Source organism: Mycteria americana, chromosome 9 (genome assembly GCF_035582795.1).
Source record: "Mycteria americana isolate JAX WOST 10 ecotype Jacksonville Zoo and Gardens chromosome 9, USCA_MyAme_1.0, whole genome shotgun sequence".
Lineage (NCBI taxonomy): Eukaryota > Metazoa > Chordata > Aves > Ciconiiformes > Ciconiidae > Mycteria > Mycteria americana.
In genome coordinates, this window is record NC_134373.1 from 43325454 (window position 1) to 43346394 (window position 20941).

The window sequence follows — 20941 nt, forward strand, 5'->3', positions numbered from 1 at the left end:
TGTTGCGCGGGGCGGAGCGGGGGGCGTTGCGGAGGGCGTTGCGCGGGGCGGAGCGGGGGGCGGGGGGTGCCCTGCCGGGGCCGCGCCGCCCCCGCCGCCGGCTCCGCGTGGGTGGCGGCCGCGCAGAGCGGTGCCTCCGCGCCCGCAGAGCGGCGGCGCCGGGCCGGGCTGAGCCGGGGCGCGGAGGCCGGGCGGGACCGGGCCGGGCCGGGCCGGGCCGGGCTCGGCGGGGCGGGGCGGGGCGGGCGGCGGCGCTGCGCGGCGCGGCGCGGGGCGGCGCGGAGCAGCGCGGAGCGGAGCGGAGCATGTCGGCGCTGCGGCGGAAGCTGGGGGACGAGTACCAGGTGGTGAGCACCTCGGCCAGCGGCGGGGGGCTGCCCCCGCCCCGGGCGGCACCGCGGGGCAAGCGGCAGCGCTTCGTGGACAAGAACGGGCGGTGCAACGTGCAGCACGGGAACCTGGGCGGCGAGACCAGCCGGTACCTCTCGGACCTCTTCACCACGCTGGTGGACCTCAAGTGGCGCTGGAACCTCTTCATCTTCATCCTCACCTACACCGTGGCCTGGCTCTTCATGGCCTCCATGTGGTGGGTGATCGCCTACATGCGGGGCGACCTGAACAAGGCGCACGACGACAGCTACACCCCCTGCGTGGCCAACGTCTACAACTTCCCCTCCGCCTTCCTCTTCTTTATAGAGACCGAGGCCACCATCGGCTACGGGTACCGCTACATCACGGACAAATGTCCCGAGGGCATCATCCTCTTCCTCTTCCAGTCCATCCTGGGCTCCATCGTGGACGCCTTCCTCATCGGCTGCATGTTCATCAAGATGTCTCAGCCCAAGAAGAGGGCCGAGACCCTGATGTTCAGCGAGCACGCCGCCATCTCCATGCGGGACGGCAAGCTCACCCTCATGTTCAGGGTGGGCAACCTCCGCAACAGCCACATGGTCTCCGCGCAGATCCGCTGCAAGCTGCTCAAAGTAAGTGCGGTCCCGCCACGCTCGCCCCGCTGCCGGTCCCCCGGGGACGCCCCGCCGTCCCCCTCCGCGTCCCCACCTCTGCGCTGCCCTGGAGCTGCCGGCCTCTCCGAGCGCCCTTTCGGCAGGAGAGCTTCGCCGTCCCTCGCTCCTGCCCGCGGCTGCCTCTGTGTCCCTGCGATGCTCTTCAGGCTCAGCCGTCAGGCACCAGATTTACTCTCAACCACCTGATTTAGTATCAGCCTTGTAGGATAATATTTATGTTCAGCACTGGGCTTACATGCATATTTATATATTTCTATATTTCTATAAAATGCTACATTTCTCTGACAAGGAAATACTTTGTAGCTTGAATTCCTTGGTGTGCATTTTAAAAGAGAGCTGCTTGCCTTTCTGGCATATTTCTGTGCTTTCAGGCAACGGTGAGTCCAGTCAGGCAGAACTTTATTTATACGGTGCATGAACTTCATGGAAAGCAGAATGCCAGGGTTAGACATTTAAAAACCGTGCTAATGGCCCTGTATGTCTAGGGAAAATTGAGTGTTTATTTGAGACTTGCTACAACGGCCGCATATTCACGGGGGAGATGAAGTAAGCGTGGAGTGGGTGGAAGGGGACGGCTCGGGTGACGTTTTGACGCGTGCAGGGCATCCCGCATGTTTCCGTGGCCAAGGGGATGTGGGTGCCCTGCCCTCGGGGTGGGTGCTCTGCAGGGGATGTGGGTGCCCTGCCCTCGGGGTGGGTGCTCTGCAGGGGCAGGCGGGGTCCCCCTGCTTTCTTCCCCGCTCCTCTGGCTGCCCCCCGTGGAGGGATGCTCATCCCCCGTCTGCTGCGCCCGGATGCGACGAAGCACAAGTGCGTTTTGCTCGGAGGCTTCTGAAGTTGTCGTGTTTTGGCCCAAATACGTGTTTGCGACGGGGGTTTTGCAGGCAGGATCACCGCTGCGTTCGGTGAGGGTTGCAGAACCCTCACTGCATCCCAAGCCATGGGGGAGTCTGTGGCCAAAAGGGGAGGGGTAGTGCTCGTACTCGACAAGCCGGGGGGAAGAGGGATTTAAAGAATCTCCATAATTTCATTTGTCTCCTTCCTGCCGTGCCCAGATGATTGCTGTAGCTGGGAACCAACACCGGTGAAGATGCACTCGCTGCAGCTGACCTGGCGGCATCTATTCCCGTTCTTTTCTTTTTGAATAATCAGCAGGATTGAATAATCAGTTACGCTTTTCCCTGATACGAGCTATCCCTGATTGTTTCCTCATGTCAGAAGTTTAGATGGGTTAATTGAATGACGTGCAATTAGCCTGGTAAGTAATCATCCTGTCTTTAGAGGGCACCACGGTGACCCCTCCAACTGCCTTGTGCGGCGAGGCCATCCTGACTAGAGAGAGGTCGGACCGTTACATTTGACATACATCTTTAATAGCTTTAAAGAATCAAAATGAGTCATTTCCATTACAGATTTTGAAATTAGCCCTTTTTGTATCCAGACGTGCCGCAGGGGGAATTTTAAAAGTTGGAGCTTAAAACTTAGTGTGGCTCCAAAAAATCTCCTGAACTTTAAATATGTGAAAGAGCGGCTTCGTAGCCATCATTTCTTCTGGTTTTGTGACGGCAGTGCCGGAGTCAGGGGGGTGAAGGTTTTGCAGCTGTGTAAAAACCAGCAAGAAACCGAGAGGAGCTCAGGGAACCCTACCAGAGCAGCAGCACCAACGAAGCAAGCTGTCCCTGCGTCGTGGGGCTTCGGTCGCGTTAGGGAAAGGCCGTTCGTGAGGCATGGCGCTGACGTGGCACCGGCGGTGCCGGCGGCTGCACCGTGGCCGTGGTGGCACGCTGTGCTGCGGGCATCCCGCAGTGCCCCTTGCCTGCTGGCCTGAGGGGCTTTCCCCCGGCCCAGAGCTGCCCAGCCCGCAGGAGCTCCGTACACGGGCAGCTAGAAATGTGGAGGGAGACGGAGAAGCGTAAGAAAGGGCTAAGATACGGCTTTTCTGTGGATACAGTTAGAGCTGGCTCTGCGCACCCCCCCCCAAACGTCTCTGCAGGGTACGTCCTGTGGCTGCTGTGGGGGAGCGGTGCTTGGCCGGGCTTCCTGGCCAAAAAAAGAGGGGAAAAGAGGATTGCAGCAGGGAGAGCGATCTCCCTTCCAGGGGGTGCTGCCACGCACGGACGGGCTTTCCGGCTTGCAGGAGCACGAGTATGTGGCAGAGGGGGATTGCTGCTTCGGTGTTTCTGCTTTGCTTTGCGTATAGCGTTTATTGCAGGTTTATTGCAAAACCGGGAGGGCAGAATTGATTGTAGGCTGCTTATAGATTTTCTGCTGAAATGCTTCTTTTTTTGGTAAAAGCTTATTCTGCTTGCAAAATCTATGTAAAATTGGAAATCCCAATACACTTTTTTTTTTTTTGCCTGGCAAGCTTAGACCATACTGGAGAAAAAAAACCAAATACAAGGCCTTAAAAGTGGCAAGTTAGTGCAAAGAGTCATTCACTGTAATATTCACTTTTTAAAAGAATCTCCAGGATTGTAAAGAACTTGAATGAAACTTAGAAGGCCTGTACTTTCCTCCCTACATTACACTGAGTCAAAAGAGTCACTCAAGGTCATTTCTTTTGGCAAATGTATTTTGCTCGAATAGCAAAATAGTCAATAGTGCGAGTTCTCACACCCTGCCTTGGGTTGAACGCTGCCGGTAGCTCAGGGGCAGTTGTAAAATAATATTTGGGTTGTCTATAACATTTTAGCTCTCAGTCTTTATCTCGATTCCCTCGGAGCAGAGGCAATGATACTTCATGGGCATGACTTCACAGCGGAATAATGTAACACCTGATTTTCCTGCGGCTGTGAAATGGGAGGTTTTTGTGACAGACGTGACAGATTCCCCAGGAATCCCACGAGCCCCCGTGCAAGCGGTGGTAGGGTGACGATGCCGTGGGAGCGGGAGAAGGTCCCCCCCGCGCCGCAGCCGCGGTTACAGCTCATGGCACCCAGGCAGCAGCCCACCCGTTTTTAACCTTTCTTCCCCATCATTTTCTTCACCCTAGCTGTAGTTTGTGCCTCTGTCTCTGGGCTTTGCCGTGTCCCTCAAGTACCGCGGTGTCTTTAACTCCCCTTTTTCATCACTGTTCCATCTGTTAAGATGTCCATTATAGAGGAATTTTGTGCAAAATTAATAGTTCACCCTGCTTTGTCGTCCTCTCCTGTGCGTTGGTAGGGGGTTTTTGGCTGGTCGGTTCACACCGAGATTTCGGGGCAGGTACCGCTGGGTATTCCTTGGAAAGCATCCATGGAGAAGTGCCACGTAAAGCCCAAACATTTTGGACGGTAGCGGTGGTAGCTGAAGCCCTAAATACAGGAGCCAGAGCTTTTAACCAGCCCTGTAGAGGGCTGCCCCAAACCATTAGCCTTCATAACGAAGCCTGGTGCATGCGATTCCTAATTGTGTTTCACTGGGTCTGACCCGGGGCCACCGTTTTCCTCTGTGCAAAGCCAAAGGCAACCCGGGTGAGGGGGTCTCGGTGTCCCCAGAGTGACAACGTCACCCAGAAACGGGCCAGCCTTCGCCTCCCCTGGGGCTGTAGCAGCACTGTAGGGGGGTGGGATGTCTGATGGAAGCAGTTCCCTCCCTGGAGCTGCTCCTTGCCCTGCTTACGGGTGTTATTTGGTGCTTTGCTCGTGTTTTTGTCTTTTTATTGAAAAGTAGACTTGCCTCTAAAGAAAGAACAAACAAAGCCCCGCAGGCAGGATATTTATGCAGATGTGCTCTAGATGTTTCTTGGCTCTGATGTCTCTATCTAAAACTGCTCGGCGTGTGCTAGGATGGGGTGGCAGAGGCAGGTGTGATAAATCTGAATTTTCACACGCAAAAATTTAAGCACATTTCTTAGCCGAAACTTCAGGGCAGCGAAACGCACGATTGTTTGTTTGGGATTAGATCTCCTTCAAATCCAGCCACCGTTCAGGGAAAAATTTAAAAATAGAAACCAAATCCTTAGCGAGGCGCATAATCCGGTTTTGCTCTGTCTGCCGCCGTTTGCTTTTAGGCTCCCAACCGCTTCCGACCCCGGGGGCTCGGCCGTAGCTGCACCCCTTGCTGGGGCTGCCCCGTGCCCCGGGGGCACCCGGCACCCTCCCACCCCCTGCAGCTGCCAGTGCCGGACGTTTTACCGCGGGCACGGGCCTGGGTTTCTCTGGGAGCCACTGGTGTCACTGGGAGGAGCGCTGATAGTCCGGAGGTGACGGCCGTGCTGGTCCCTGTCCAACGGGGCATCGACACCCCCCCCGGTTACATACAGAGCGCAGCGGGTCTGAGTAAGGAGGAGAATGGAAACGGAGTTAGAGGAGAAGTTAGGGGAAAGATTACGCTTCTTCCTGCAAGCGCGATCGTGCTCCCATAAAAAAAAAAATCCCGTTTCAAGGCAGTGGTATTGCTCAATGTGGGAAGTTTCGCATCGGCTCAAAATGTCGGGAATGATGGAAATGCGTCTCGAGTAGCGATTTAACGTTGGGCTTTGTCTGTGTATGATGAATGCAACAGTTTGTAAAACTTCTTTTTACAATCTGAGTAGCAAATAATGGAAAATTCTATAATAAAACTAATGACCAGGAAGGGCTATAATGCCCTGCTCCTGCCTATTCATAACAGGGGGAGAAGAAACCAAAGCCGGAGGGGGAGCGCTGGGGCAGGGCTGTGCTGGCTGCAGTGCTCCCTGCGGAGTAGGGGTGCGACGCTTGCAGCGGGGTGCGTGAGCCGGGGCGCTGAATTTGAGGTTTCAGCCCTAGGCGTGATTTTATGGGCTTGTTATGTAGCTGTTAAGTTGTGGTTTGTAGTGTCTCAGCAGGCAGCTCTAACGAAAGCAGTAACAGCATCCCCCTCTCCAGGCTTCTTTTGTCGAACAGACAGGGACCTAAAAACTTCCCTGGAGAACGGTGTGCTCGGCCGATTTGGGGCTGATGTGGGTTGTTGTTAGCCAGCGCTGGGGAACTCTCTCTCGTGGGTAAGTTGGTAATTAAATTAAAGGAGTTTCTGTTTGTGGAGGGACCCAGGGGCTGGTTGCGAGCCCTTGCCTGGGGTCACGGTGTCACAGCAGGGATTTTGTGAGGTTTTGCGTGGCTTCTGCCTGCCAGAGCCCCGAGGTACGCCGGCTTCGTCTTCCCCTCCTGGTGGGTGACGCTGCGGGTCGGTGGCAGAGCCGTCGTTCGCGTCGGTGGCCCGTGTCCTTCCAGGGCTCCTATGCTGGTGAGCTGCAGTTGCTCGAAGATGTGTGTTCGAAATGATTCATCCCTCCTCTCCACGGCCAGCGCTGGGTTTCCACCCGCGTTGCGGCCGTGTGGCCGGACCGAGGTTTGCCGCGCGTGACGGGTGGTGCAGAGCGCTGGCAGGGACGCGGGGTGCTGTCGGGGTGCTGTCGGGGTGCTGTCGGGGTGCCTCGGTGACGGCTGCTCCAGCAGTGATGTCTTTCTCTCTGTCTCTCCCCTCGCTGCCTGTCCAGTCCCGCCAGACCCCGGAGGGCGAATTCCTCCCGCTCGATCAGCTGGAGCTGGACGTGGGCTTCAGCACGGGGGCCGACCAGCTTTTCCTCGTGTCCCCGCTCACCATCTGCCACGTGATAGATGCCAAGAGCCCCTTCTACGACCTCTCCCAGCGCAGCATGCAAACGGAGCAGTTTGAGATCGTCGTCATCCTGGAGGGCATCGTGGAAACGACGGGTGAGTAGAGACAGCAAACGCTCCGCGAAGCAGATGTCACCCCGCAGGTCTCACCATCCGCGATCGAAAAATCGGGTGCTTCAGATTGCCCTTTGTTCCAACGACACGGTCGCATTTTTGCAAATGCTTTGAGACAGCCAAAGTTGTATTTTCCTACCGAGTGGAAATGTTTGAGGGATTTTTGGCAACGTGTCTGTTACCAAGGTGACGCGCTTCGGTGCTCCCAGCAAGGCCGAGGAGCCTCCGTCGCGGCTGCCGCGGCGGGCAGGGGCTGCGGCGGCGGGGCCGGTTGGGCCGTGCTGCCTGCGGCGTCGCCGGCAGCCATGCTGCGGCTGCGGCCCGGGCTGGAGGCAGATGCCAGTGCCTTGCTTCGCGTCCCAGGCTGCCGCCTGCCGCAGGGAGCGCTTAGCGGGGAATATTCAGAATAGCTTTGGTCGTTTTGCGGTCGTACGCTGGTGTCCCAGCGTTTCTGCGCTGGGCTGCTTTCCTAGCGCGGGAGGCAACGTCCGGGAGCCGCAGGCTGCAGCGTTCTCGCAGCTGAGCCCGGCGCCCGGGGGGGCTGGGGCCCGCGGAGGTGAATCGTCCGTGCCGGTCCAGAAAAACTCCCCGATATTTCAAGAAAACCTCCCTGCTGTTAGCGTAGCTGGCTCGTGTAAGGATTTCAGGGCTGACACGCAGACCAAAGCGCTCCAGGTTGTTGTTTGTTTTTCTTTTCTAGCAGAACTGTTTTAAAACAGAAATGACTGAAGAAAAGGGATTTTGTAAATAACTCGTTAGAATTTTAAAACAAAGCGGTGCGTTTGTATACTTTTGGGTTTATTTTTTGTAAATTTTTCAGACTTAGGCATTATACACGGAACAAAAAAAAAAGGTGGTATCTTCTGGATCTGTAAAGCCTAACGCATATAAACTTGCAAATTTTGTGACCTAGTTTTATAAGATGAGATGCATTTTGGGTAAAATAGAGCAAAACGTGCTCTATCTCGATAAACCACGGAGGGACGAAAGGGATTTGAAGTTAAAAAAATCTTTAAACGTGTGAGTAAATGAGAGAGGAGGAGAGCAGAGAGCCGGCGGGCAGGCGGGCTGGCGGAGAGCCGGTGCCGGCGACGGCGAGAGCACGTCGATCCGAAGGTGGAGGAGCCGCAGGTGCGTGCCAAGAAGCCTGGCTGCGCGGCACTGCCGTTGGCACAAGCACTGGGCGTTTATTTTAGGCTGCAGCGCTTCGCACTGATGGTTTCCAGTAGGTAGCTTTTGCTGAGCCTGGTTGAGGTAAAGAGAACAAGAACAGACGCGAGGGCAGGGGCGATCTCGCCGTTTCTTTTTAAGACAGGAGGGGTGGACACTTAGTAGGTTTAAAACTTGCGGGAAGCCGGGACCCGTCTCTATCCTGGTGCTCTTCCGGCAGGTTCCTTATGACAGTTTGCACCTCCCCTGTCATTCGCCTTAAAGCCAAAACACGTGTGGCAAGACGGAGGTCTTGCTCTGGGGACGTACGGTAACCTGTGTACGCAGACGTGTGCAATTTGTGTTTGCGAATGTACGTTATGTGTCAAGAAGAACGGTTTCATATGGGATATGCACCTGAATACCTCTGCTAAGGTAAAAGGGATTTAAGTCAGAGGCAGCTTTCTGAGAAAACATCATTGTTAGTACATGTTAGGCAAAATACGTTTCTTCTCTTTGTGGAAATAACGTGTTGCAGAAATCTTCCATCTAAGCTGTCTTAACTTATGGTTTGCATCTAACAGCCCACAGGCACCCCAGAACAGAAGCAATAATTTGAAGGGGGTTATTAGAAATGTTGTAAAATAATTTGCAGCGTACTCTGTTGGATGTTTTGTAGGTAAAGCCGGGAGGAGACTTGGTCTGTGCTTTCTTCCTCCTCGGCGTAAGACAGTTACCTGCCCTCGCTGTAGCGTGTAAATGATGCCAGAAGCGCAATACAAGTCTTAGATGTCTGCTGGCGTGGGAAGAACAGAAATAACTTGCAGTTGTTTGGAAACCAGGGCACTATTTTTGGTTAGATGTAAAAACGATGCTTGTTTGGTTTTTTTTTTTTTCGGTCTCGGAAAGTCAGTGAGTAGGTCATACATTTGAAAAGGCTTTTCCAATTAATTTCGGTTGCGTGCGGCTGGAGAGACAGCGGTGGGGGTACCGGTGGGTCTCACAGGGGCTGAGCGAGCCCCATTGATTTGCGTGTAGTTCGGGAGAGTCCTGCGGTGGGGAATATGTAGCCTGCGGGAAGTAGGTTGGGGGAAGGTTAAATAAACTGTGGTTGATTTGCGAACGAGCCGAAGTCACAGCCGCGAGCGTTTGAAGCGGGGACTGTTCTGAACCGAACGGGAGAGGGGTTTAGGGTTTCTTTGCGTGTCTGGTCCGGCGGAGCCCAGAAGGAGCAGAGGGAGGGCAGAGCCGAGGCTGAGCGGAGGGGAAGGCTGGGTTGTGTCTGGGGTGACTTCGGGCGATGCTCCTGCCCGGCTGTCAGCCCTTCCGGTGGTATGGAAGTCCTTTCTGATGGCTGCTGTCTTACACCTCGGCTGTGGAGCCTCGTATTTTGAGTTTTGAAGTACAATCACGGTGTTCTGTTAATCCTACCGGGAGCGGTATTTAATTTAATTATGAGTGAAACCCGTGCAGCTAGGGCAGCAGCCTCCGGAGAGCAAATCTTTCCTACAGCCCTGTTCTTAGGATGGGTTGCTCTTGCATCCCAGGGGTAAAATAGATGTTTACTGCAGAGCGAAGAACTTCCTACCTTTCAGCCTAGAGAGCTGCCTTTGCGGTGGTTATCCGTTACGCTCCTATCAATTAGCGCATGAAAAAAAATCATCATCATTTTGTATCATTAAATTGAATTGAAATTGAATTGGGTTTTGAAACTCAGAAGACTATATTTCAATACTTAGAACATGATGAAAATGGATTAATTTGTGCAATGATGCAGTCTTGGCATTTGGCGTCTTTCCAAGGGCAAGAGGCCCAAAAGCCGAACTGAAGTCGGGTGGCGACGCGCAGCCCTTCCCGCGCTGGCGTCACGGCGGCCGTATCCCTGTGCTGCTGCAGACCGAGGCAGCGTTCTCCGTTGGGGCACCTCCTGGGAAACCCTGCCTGGGAACTGGTTTTTGTGTTTAAAATTGGACGGCAGCTCTAATGTTTCCCTGTGAAAACAGTTGATTTCACTCGGATGTCTTCACTCCCAGGTGGGGAGATGGGTACCGAGCAGAGCAGCAGGTTTAGGAGAAACTTGCCCCAGCGCTAGATGTGCTGCTTGGCTTCTGTGCCGCCTCTCCTGACTTGACAGCCGGTTCAGAGGGTCTGATAAAATAACGTGGCTTCTGCACGTGGTCATCAAGCAACCTTATAATACAGCCAATTTTCTGAAGCTGTTGTCTTCTTTTCTTCCCCCCCCCCAATTGACTTGAAGAGCATCGATACCATGGAGATAAATGGTTTTCTTACCTGCCCCAGGAGCATAGCGCAGAGGAATTGCACTGTTTGCTCCCCCTGCCACGTCCTTGCAGCGTCCCGCAGCGGAGCAGCCCCTGCCTGGGCTGTAGGAGGGTCCTACCCCGACTCTTGCTAATGGTGATTTGTAGCTTATTTAACGGAGAAGGCTTTGATATTCATCAAAGTTCTGCAACTTGCAGACTTTAAAGGGGGAGCTAGTGCTTTCAGCCTACGCTCCTGGTTTGTTTTTCAAGTAAATTATTTTCTGTGTCTGCCTGAAAAGTGCTGTGAAATTGCGCTCAGATCTATAACGACCTTTGTAAAGAACCGAGTTACTCACGCGCATCTCTGGTGTCCTGTGGAGATCTACTGGCCCCAACGTCGAGAATTAGACGGCGAACAAATAATAACAGAAATATTTATTTCATGGTATACCCTTAGCACTTCTTCTGGCTGTAGTGACGTGACAGAAGCGGCCTTTAGTCTGGAACTGAAGGAGGCAGAAATACCTGTAAAAAATAAATGCAGATTTCTGGTTGAACAGAGAAAAAAATAAGAGAGAATTAAAGTCACTGGGAGGATCGGTGGGGTGGATCCCGGGCTCTTGACGTGTTCTGAAATGCTTCAACCTTTAACCTGTCTGTAAGTCATGATTTCAAAATATATTTAGCAATATTGTCGCATTTCTGCATTCACGTGTGGTGGTATGGTGCCATAGGAGGTAGCGTCTGGGAGGCGTATCACGTCAGGTGGGTTATGCCAGGACAGCACAATTTAAGGGTAAATTGTGCTGACTTTGCCGTTTCCCATGTTATTCCCGTTCCAGTCCTGCGGTATCGCCGGCTGGTGCAGGCCAGGGTGCGGGTGTCTTACAATTATAAGAAGTATTAGTAGGTATTGAGTATTTCTCTCTAATATAACCTTGTATTTATAATAAATAGGGATTTAGGAGGCCTAATAGCATTTGATTTGAGTCAGCTCTGTCTTCTGATAAGGACTTAGAGCCTCTTGGTTTTCTTTCGCAGGTGCTTATGGAGACTTTTTTTCTTTGACTTTGTTTTCTGCTTTAATCAGTTGAGTTTTGATATGCAATGTTACCAAGGGATTTAGAGAATTAGTAAATATATACAATAAATCTTGTTTTGACTGTCTGCAGGGACAGTAAAGATTTCTTGGAGAAGTCTAATGAGTTATTTAAGCAGGATCTTCTTGCTTATAAATCCCACTTGGCTGATTAAAATCACCATTTCCGATGCCTTCTCTCATTAAATCGTATAAAAATGATTCTCATAGATGCCTCCCAACTTGATTAAGTTAATTTACTGCCTCGTCACTGAAATTTTAATTTCTGGAAATATAAACATTTCTTTATGCTTTCCTTACCCTCCTTAATTACAGCTGTTAGGTTGTTGAGATAATAACGCGTGGAAGGTGGGGACCCAGCGCGTCTCTCGAGGGAAGGGAGAGGGAAGACCCCTCGGGGGTCTCAGCAGGGCTGAGCTCGGCAGAGCCTGGCTCTCCTTCCCTTCCCGTCCCTTTCCAGCCAGCCCTTCCTTTTAGGAAACCGAAGCAAAATATCTCCTTTTTTTAGGAGGTCTCGGGAGGGGTCACGGCCAGGGATGCTGGAGGCAACCGCGGTGGCTCCTGACTCTCCTCCCTACCTCCTGCACGACCCGCAGACCAAAGCTCCTGCGTGGGGAGCGCTCCGAGGTCGCCCCGACAGCAGCCCGGAGCGTTCCCGGGCAGCGCGGGAGGATGCTCAGCGCTGGCGCTGGGCTTTGGTGTGTGTCCATTTTTTGGAGCGTCAGTCAGCAACGGGGGAGTTTCACAGCTGAGATGTTCAAATGGCTTTTCAGAATCCAAAGATGGGTGTGATTCATAAGGGTAATTGCTAATCATTTAGGATTATTTTTGATATATATTCAACCCCTCCATTATTATGATAACATATAATTTTGAAGAACACTCCAAGCGTTTATTTTCAAAACCTATTGTCCTGATTTCACATTGTTGTGATGGAGAATTTTAAGCTCCGTTGTCAGCAAACCTTCCCGGTGGCGTTCATGGGGAGAACAAGTTTTGACTCTTGCGCTGGATTCCCCTCCTGGGGCTTTGCCTCTGCATGCATTTAGGAGTGCGTAGCCTTTCACAATTGCTGTATTATCCTGCGACTTACCGATAAGCTGCTGAAATTGCTAAAAAAAATGAACAGTTGATAAGAACCTGAAACGTACAGAAACCTGGCAGGAATGGTATATGCATCCATTTTCAAAACTCATTAAATGTTGTTTTGGAAACCTTTTAACATCATTTTCTGATTAAAGAAATCAAACAGCCTGCCAGGCTTTTTAATTAAATAAATAGAGATGGAATCAAAGGCATATTCCACTGGTTTTACTTTTAAAAACATGAATAGCTTGAATTGTGAAACCGTAGGTCTCCATAGGAAGGTTTCTCTCAGAAACAGCTATGTGGGCATGATTTCAAAACTGAAACAACTTGAGTGAACAAAGAACTGTAATACAGATCTGAAAGCTAATGTGATTTAGATAATTTCTAGGGCTATTTAAAAACGTTTTTCCTATGCATTATTCTCAAGGTCGCTTAGCTTCGAAGAAACCCCAGTACAAATTTAGCAGCTTTAAAGGTGGAGCATAAAATATATTTATTCTGTTTTTATCTTACCATTTGGATTTTGGGGGTTTTGTGCAGATGTGGGCAAAGTGTTGTGGGCGGAGGATAGAAGAGAGGGAAAATACTCTGGAGCTAACCAGAATCAAAACGTTGCATCACTTGATAGTTGGTAGACTTCATAAATTATACCTTGTTCACCCTCTCGCTCTCCTTCTCCACTGTCTTACAGTAGTTTTTGTGACCAGACCTTGGTGTTCATGAGGTGTCCTCAATCTCATTGTATTGGCAGGACAGAAATTCAGGTAGAGAGGTAGAGCGAGGAGCTCAAGGTCCGGAGCAGACCTCTGCCCAGCACCGAGCGTGCCGGCATTGCTCCACCATCGATGGCTCCTTGCTCGCTCTGGGTTCGCCTCTCTGTGCGAGGATGGCACGAAGCTGTTGGTAGCTTGGGTTTGGTGGAGTATGGACCTGCTCGTGTGTCATGGACCTATTCATCGTGGTCTTTGGCAAGGGATGAGGGGAGTCCTCACCTTCTGCGTCGGTGGGAGGGGACCAGGGTCTTGGGCAGCCTAAGCCAGGGATAACTCGATGGCTAAATTTGCTTAAAAAAATAGTCTCTCTGAACCAATTCTTTGCAAAATATCACAGAATCACAAATGGTTGAGGTTGGAAGGGACTTCTGGAGGTCATCTGGTCCAACCCCACTGCTCAAGCAGGGCCTGCTAGACCCGTTTGCCCAGGTGCATGTCCAGATGGCTTTTGAATATCACCAAGGAGGGAGACTCCACCGCTGTTTAGTACTGAGACATCAGTAAGGTGTGTTAGATGGGAAGGTGACAGGGAAAGAACAATTCAGCAGCAATGAAAGTGGCTTTTTTTCTTTTTTTCTGTTTTCTAAGCATAACCTAAACATGATAAAATAGCCATGTAAAATGTTGTGGTCTTAGCAGTTCAGCAGATCTTTTTCCAGTGCTACCATTATATGAAATCTGTGAGTGGAAAAGCCAATATTTGTTGGTCATGCAGGCAACCACGTTTGTCACTGTCAAAGCGAGGATGTGCTGAAATTGGGACTTTCATCGCCCAGCTTCCCTCCGCCCCTCCTGCGGCTGCTGCTCAGGTGCAGCACAGCCAAAGGGCTCAGCTGGACCAAAAAAAAGGGAAAAAAGCATTTTTTAATGCTAATGAAAAGATTTAAGGTTCTGGGAAAATGTAGCAAAAGTGTATGGGTTGGTGTGCTAGTTCTAAGGAGGCACGACTGGGAGAGAACAGTTTTGGTAGCTGCATCCCTTACATAACTTGCAGCCGTTGCGTAAGGCAGCAATTCCCCCAAGTACTGAATTTCACTGCAGAAAGCCTTCCTGGCTCTTTCTCCTTTTTTCCTTTAGATCTCTTTGGAGATATAGGAGAGAAAAAACGATAGTGATTTTAATCGGGAGCTCTGCAGGAGCTTTCCTTTCACCGTATATAATCTGAATAACTGGTGATTCATCAGAAGTCATGTCTTTGCGAAAAATACTTGTTCACGCTTAATCAAACAGAATACATTCTCCTTGAACAAGCCTTCTTGTGCTGATCTTGTGCTATGTGTGCTGGCACAGATGGACCTTGTACCATCGGTCTACACATCTAGTTCAATTTTTTCCATGAGTAAGTATCGGAGGGCTAAGCGCGAGCTCGTAATCTCTGGGGGAGTGACATGTGCAATCATCCAGAAAACTCGGGAGCACTAAAACTTGATCTCTGATATAAATCTGCACCATGCCTCCAGGAAATCAAACGTATCTAAGAAGAAAAATATTGATACCGCGTTCCCCGCGAGCGTGCGAGCTACGTCCCTCCTGCAGCTGGAGCCCTTTGGGTTTGGTCGCGGGGGGCAGGATCTCCTGGTGGGGCCGGAGGACGGCGTTGGCACGCGCCGAGCCCTGGCAGGTCGGAGCTGTTGTGCGAGCGCTGGTTGGAAACGTGTGGAAGGCAAAGCGCTTGGATTTCTCACGGACCAGGCGTGACGTGGTTGCGAGGGGTGTTGCGTTCTCGTGCTCGGTGCCGGGCAGGGAACACTTCGCTCCTGTAAACCCACCAGCAGGCAGGGACGTGGAGATGCTGCTTGCTAAATACAGACCCGAATTGCCCCTCTCTGAGAAATTCATAAACGAATAAGAAAACTCTACAGCGCTCAAATTGTGCTGTTTCTCGCCTATTGTTTTTTCAGTTAATAAGCCTAAATTGGAGGTCTTCGTTTTATTCTTGTCCTCTTACCATCACTGCCTCTCCTACTGAGTTGTATAAATGATTTAGTGATTTTTCGTACTTCTGGGCAGAAAAAAGCTTCGGCTACGATAGCCCCGGTATTGGAGTCACAAGGATGCTGTTGCGGATCTGCGAGAAGATCGGCTTAAAGACCTGTGCAACTCGCGTGCACGCGTGGGTTGTGCCAGGATCTGAATTTGAGCCACCGTGAATCTGAGGGACATTTTATTTGCCCAGGTCTGGAAGCGAGACGCGGCATATCCTAAAAAAGAAGGTTCCTGCAAAATAGTTTGAACAGAGAATGAAAATCCTCATCTGAGGATGGCTGATTTTATCTTAGTTCAGGAGGATCATCATTTTAATTGCTGATGCAATTTGAATGACTGGTTTTGCCGTGTCCCTGTTTTCTATAATAGCTCTTTCCGTGGTAGCTCTGCTTGGGGCTGTCCCCAGATCTCCGTTCAGTGCCAAGCAGTTGTGCCCCGAGCAGAGCAGCTCCTCCCGGCCGAGCGCGGGTGGTGGTACCCGAGGAGGAGGCGGCCGCGCCTGCCGCGGGACTTTCTGTCATTTGCATCAAATGGCTTTATTGTTTAACCCTGCCTGCAATGAAGCCCTCCAAAGTGACGCTTGCTGCTGTCGACCTAATCTAAATCCAGTTGGGCCCAGTTGCCTGTTCCTGTTGCTGCACTGGTGCAGAACAAGCGCATCTGAGCAGCTTCGCGAGCAACAGCGGGAAATCCCGGTGCCCGGGGGTCCGTGGTGTTAACCCCGAATGGGGCTGCCTGAGGGCTGGGGGGCTCGGCCCCCTTGGTCCTGGACACCCCCGAAATCCCAGCCGTGGTCACTGTAAAGGATGGAGACGTTCGTTTCTGAGCGGCAGTGCTGCAGCAGGGACCACCCTGGAGCCTTAAACGGAATTTAATGGGAAATAAATGGAAAATCTTCCACTTTCTATTGGTGCAGCAAGTATATTCCTGCTCCCAAGGGCTGCACTTTTTAGCCATTTCCTCATATATTGCATCTTTCTCATTTTTGCCTCTAGTTTGTTAATATTATTGTAAAATAAAGTTTAAAAATTGTATTCTTGCAGGCAGTCCAGTTCTCTCCTACTCAGCAGCCCCGTTCCTCTGCCTTAGAAGGAAATTAAATCCATTTGACCCGATTTGCTCTGACAAATCCATTTTTGCCCTCGCTTGCCACTTTGCTCTCTTCTAGCTGATGAAAATTGTTTGATTACTTTGTGCGGTGGTTTTCCGTGATTTGGAGTTCGCCCGGTGGGGTGTAACTACCCGTCCCCTGCCTGTCCCTCCTCTGCCGTCGCCCCGCGCGCGTCTCTGGATCCACGCGCTGCTGTGCTGCTCCGAGCAAAGGAGGGGCGGTGGGTGCGTCGGGCACCGGCCGCTTCCGAGGCAGCGGAGGAGCAGTGGGGTGGCAAATCGGCCAAAGGGTTTTGGGATAGCGAGGGGTGAAAAGCAAAGCTGGAGATACCGATAGTTCCTGGGAAAGGCTTGCACCTGGTAGCCGGCTCTGGGAAGCCCTTCTAGCTTGACTTCAGCTTGGAAACCAGGATTAATTAGTATCGCATTGATGCAAAACAAGGGGTTAGAGCTGTTTGTACTTTGCTGTGTTCCTCTCTTCCACGTAATGAGAATTTTTCCTGTTTTCAAAACTAAAAAATTCCTTGTACCTTTTCATTACTTGGAAATTCTGGAGAGTCACTGCTGAGCACCAGCGTCCTTCAGTCTTCAGATGGTTTTTCTTGCTATTAAATCTTACTTGTTACAAAACCAAGCTTTTTATTCTTTCGCCTGAGAATTCAGCTATGAAGGCACAACGTGCTCATTACCGAGCACTCCCTAGCTAGACCTAGTAATCAAATCCTAACCCGTTCGCATAAATAAGCACGAAACTGTTGTTATCCTGCCGTACAGTTAGCTGTTAGAAGTGTCCTCAGGAGCAAGGGGCTGCCTCAGGAGTGGTCTGTAAAATGACAGCAATCAGATGAACCATTTCTTTCCTTTTCTGTTCCAATGCATTTGTTCCTTACACATCAAGGCACGTAATTTGCTGTAAACTTTGCAAGCATAGCTATTGCAGCTTACAATTTACATCCTTCTGCTTGCCATAGTATATACCCACAAATTTTAGTAGCCTGTCCTAATTCAGAGGGGCACGGACCAGGTGAGGCCGTGCTGTGGGTCAGCCCCCAGCCCCCTGGCATACAGCTCTACTGTTGTTTTGTTTGTAGGATTTCCCTAAATTCTGCACTTGTGCAATGACGGGGAACGATCTGCGCGGGGATATCACGGGGGGGCTGTGTATCTGCGTTGCACGGAGCTTCCTTGGGATTTTCTCAGCCAACGAGTGCTTTTATCAGACAGGTAGGAATTTTCTACCTGCGTAATAACGGCGGAAAGGGTGAAGGGGGGAGTCTGAACTTCCCACGCTTCATACATGAATGTGATTTCCTGCGGGGTTCACTATGAGTTATTAAGATAGTTAAGGGAATAATTGTTAAGGGAAGAGTGATAGTGGCAAAGTCATTTAATATTAATGAAAAACTTCAAAAACGCAAAATTAGGAGTTTCCAGGATGCATCTGAACTGTCAAAGATTTGCATGTGTTCCCAAGAAGAAAATAATTGGTCATTCTCCGTGTGCTTTGGCTATTAACAAAGACTTTCCATTCTCTTTAACTTTTGCGTATTCACTTATGTAGACTTTTTAAACTTGTTAAAAATTTTATAGGTATTTTATTCTGTATTGAAATCCCTGGAGTGACAGTATTTCACAACCCCGCCTAAGGCTGTTGATCACGTAAAGGCACTAGGATGAGTTTCAACTCTGAGAGAGTTTCTTGCTGCTTTTTTATGCTTATCAGGTCATTTTTGTTGGCTGATACTGGGCCAGATCATAGGGTCATAATATAGTGTAATGAATATAGTATATAAGTATATATAAGTAATATATGTATATGTGTAGTAAATTCAGTTCTGTAGAGGGGTGAATGAGGTGGACACCTCTGGCTGGTGTACACAGCTGTGGGCTGTAGTGTATAGTTGTGCTGCTTTCAGCTGGGAGAGAGTTAATGTTCTTTATAGCGGCTGGTATGGGGCTGTTTTGGATTTGTGCTGAAAACAGCGTTGATAACCCAGAGATGTTTTAGTTGGTGCTGCACTGGGCAAGGGCTTCTCAGCTCCCCGTGCTCTGCCAGGGGCAGAAGAAGCTGGGAGGGGGCACAGCCAGGACAGTTGATCCAAACTGCCCGAGGGCTATTCCATACCATACGGCGTCATGGGCAGTGTATAGAGCTGGGGAAGAAGGAGGAAGGGGGGACGTTGGGAGCGATGGCGTTTGTCTTCCCCCGTCACCGTTACGCGTGCTGGAGCCCTGCTGTCCTGGAGATGGCTGAGCACCTGCCTGCCCCCGGGAAGCAGGGAAGGAATTCCTTGTTTGCTTTGCTTGTGCGCGGCTTTTGCTTTCCCCATTAAACTGTCTTTATCTCAGCCCACGAGGGTTCTCACTTTTACCCTTCCGATTCTCTCCCCATCCCAGCGGGGGGAGTGAGCGAGCGGCTGGGGGGGCTGGGTTGCTGGCTGGGGTTAAACCACAACAATAGTGTATTTAGCGTATTTGGTGTTGGCAGGGTGCAAAGGGATGCCACGTCCTACTGGCAGCCTTTTAGCTGCTGGCATGAGTGAGCGTGTGTGTGTGTGTGCATGTGTGTGCGTGCGTGTGCCATGGGAGCAAAGAGCACGTGGAGGTGGAGAGGCAAACCTGTACAGCCTCTCACCAAAAAGATGCTTTTTTATTTACGTCAAGGATGTGAGTTGAAATCTGGAGTGCAGAGAAAGAGTGCAGAGATCTCCTGGTGAACCACCAGGGTAGAAGGCTCTCGTGAAGATCTGTTTCTTTCATTAGGTACAGAAATGCATTTCCTTTCTTAATTTCCATCGCTGCAGTCAACTCCCTTAAGACTCGTTCTGTTTAAAATTTTTTCTCATAGTGAAACCTTGATACTGAAACTCTACTAACTCACAGAAGTGTCAGGAAAGAGGACAAATGAGATTCCCGCCCGCCCCGTTTCACATGTCGCGCACGTGCCAGTCCTGTCCGCACGTGCACCGCGGCACGGGTGGGCGATACGTCTGTTTTCCGGGACGGGGACTGCCGTTTATCTGGGTGCTGTTTGCACCCAAGCGAACCTGGCATTTCAAATAACGGCACCGACGGTCAAAATCAAGCCATGCCCGTGAGGCAGGGGAGGAGCACCCTGAGATACCTGGATTTACCACCTTTTTCTGAAGGACCACCCAGCTACGCGTATATTCACCATAGGTGGAATGTCCTGGTACAGTTGGGAAGGCATCAAATAAAGTCTCAAGACATCGGCGAATGCTTTAAAATCACTCATTTGAGTACCAGTAAGAATTCAGCTTCCAGGACTCAGTAGGAAAAAGATTTGTGGTACCAATAGAAGACGATTGTGTAGCAGACTGTTAATGAAGACATGTCTCCAAACATATCAATAGTGTACCTTGCGTAAAACATTCAACGATACGTTCTGTATATGTATCTTAATTTCTGCTTTAGGTAGAGAGAGGTTATTTGGTGGGAAAATACATGGCCAGTATCTAGAGTTTGTTTCATTCTGGGGAAAAAAAATGAAATAAGTAGCTGCATTTCACCCTTTTTAAACTCAGGCTAAGCTCCTCCCAACTTGGGCTCTTCAATGAAGTGCAGCAAAAAGGGGATGTGGGTCTGTCCCTGCAGGGCTGTGGCCTTCCCGGGGGGAAGGACGGAGGGAAGAGTCCTCTGGGATGAGGGAGGAGGGGAGGAAGGAAAGACAGAACCATTTGAGAAGGCAGAAGCAATGAAATTAAACCCGTTAAACTTAGTTAAGATAAAGAATTGTCTGCTGACTCTGTTTCTTGTTGGGCTGCATTTTATTAATCATGGACTTGCTTGCCTTCGTTGCTCTCGAGAACTCGGGTTGCAGAGCCTGGCCTTTCCCTGGGTTTGTAGCTGCTGGGGAGCTGCCCGGGAGGACGGCGGGGTTTGGGTCATCCCGAATCCCGCGATGCCTTTGCTGGGACGGTCCCGGCAAGGAGGCTGGGGCATCCCCTGGGTGAGACCACAGACCAAAGCGATGGCCCGTTGCTCGCTTGTCTCTATCCTCGTAGCTGAAATGAGTCCCCAGAGCTGCCCTGTTAGAAAAAGAACGTGCTTCTCCTTGGGAAGGAAGACAGGACCTGCAAGCGAGAAATAAAATCTGCATCCTACATGTATTGATGTAGGAGTTCTGTATCCATCCTGTTCAATCCATCCTGTATGGATGTTGGAGTTCAATTTGGAAACTATTTCAGTGTTGGAAATCATGGGCACAGTTCATGGGGCTCACAGAATTAAGAATATGTCTTTGAGATACTTAGCTGGAAAAGAGAAATAATGAAAAGATTCTGTCTTTTAGGTTGAGGTTGCAATTATTTTTTATATTTAACAGTCTTACTGGGTCATCTGTAAAATTTCCAACGCCCGGCTGGACGAGGAGGAAGGTTTTCCTCTAGTCCCCGGGACCCACAAAGCCAAAGCTCTCGGGGAGGGTTCGGCGCGAGCAGCACGCTGCAGCATCTGCCCCGTGGGGAGTGCAGTTGCGCTGGACGCGGTGTGTGTGTTTTCTGGTTTAATGCACAGTGCTGTTCTTCACCATTACGTACCTCCTCCAAGAAGAGAGCTCTGTTGTGTTTCACAGAACCGTTAAGATCATCGAGTCCAACCGTTAACCCAGCGCTGCCCAGCCCACCACTAACCATGTCCCTCAGCACCACATCTACACGGCTTTTAAACACCCCCAGGGATGGGGACTCAACCCCTTCCCTGGGCAGCCTGGTCCAGTGCTGGACAACCCTTTCGGTGAAGAAAAATTTCC

The 20941-nt window shown here is 50.8% G+C and overlaps 1 protein-coding gene across 1 annotated transcript in view; it reads left to right on the plus strand.

Annotated features, from left to right (window-relative positions):
- The first annotated feature begins 265 nt into the window (after positions 1 to 265).
- KCNJ3 (potassium inwardly rectifying channel subfamily J member 3) overlaps positions 266 to 20941 on the plus strand; it is a 45342-nt gene continuing 24666 nt past the window's right edge. Inside the window, exons 1-2 of the mRNA XM_075511500.1 lie at positions 266 to 983; positions 6466 to 6682. Coding sequence (XP_075367615.1) covers positions 306 to 983; positions 6466 to 6682 — 895 coding nt within the window. The 5' untranslated portion in view covers positions 266 to 305. The remainder of the gene's footprint in view (positions 984 to 6465; positions 6683 to 20941) is intronic.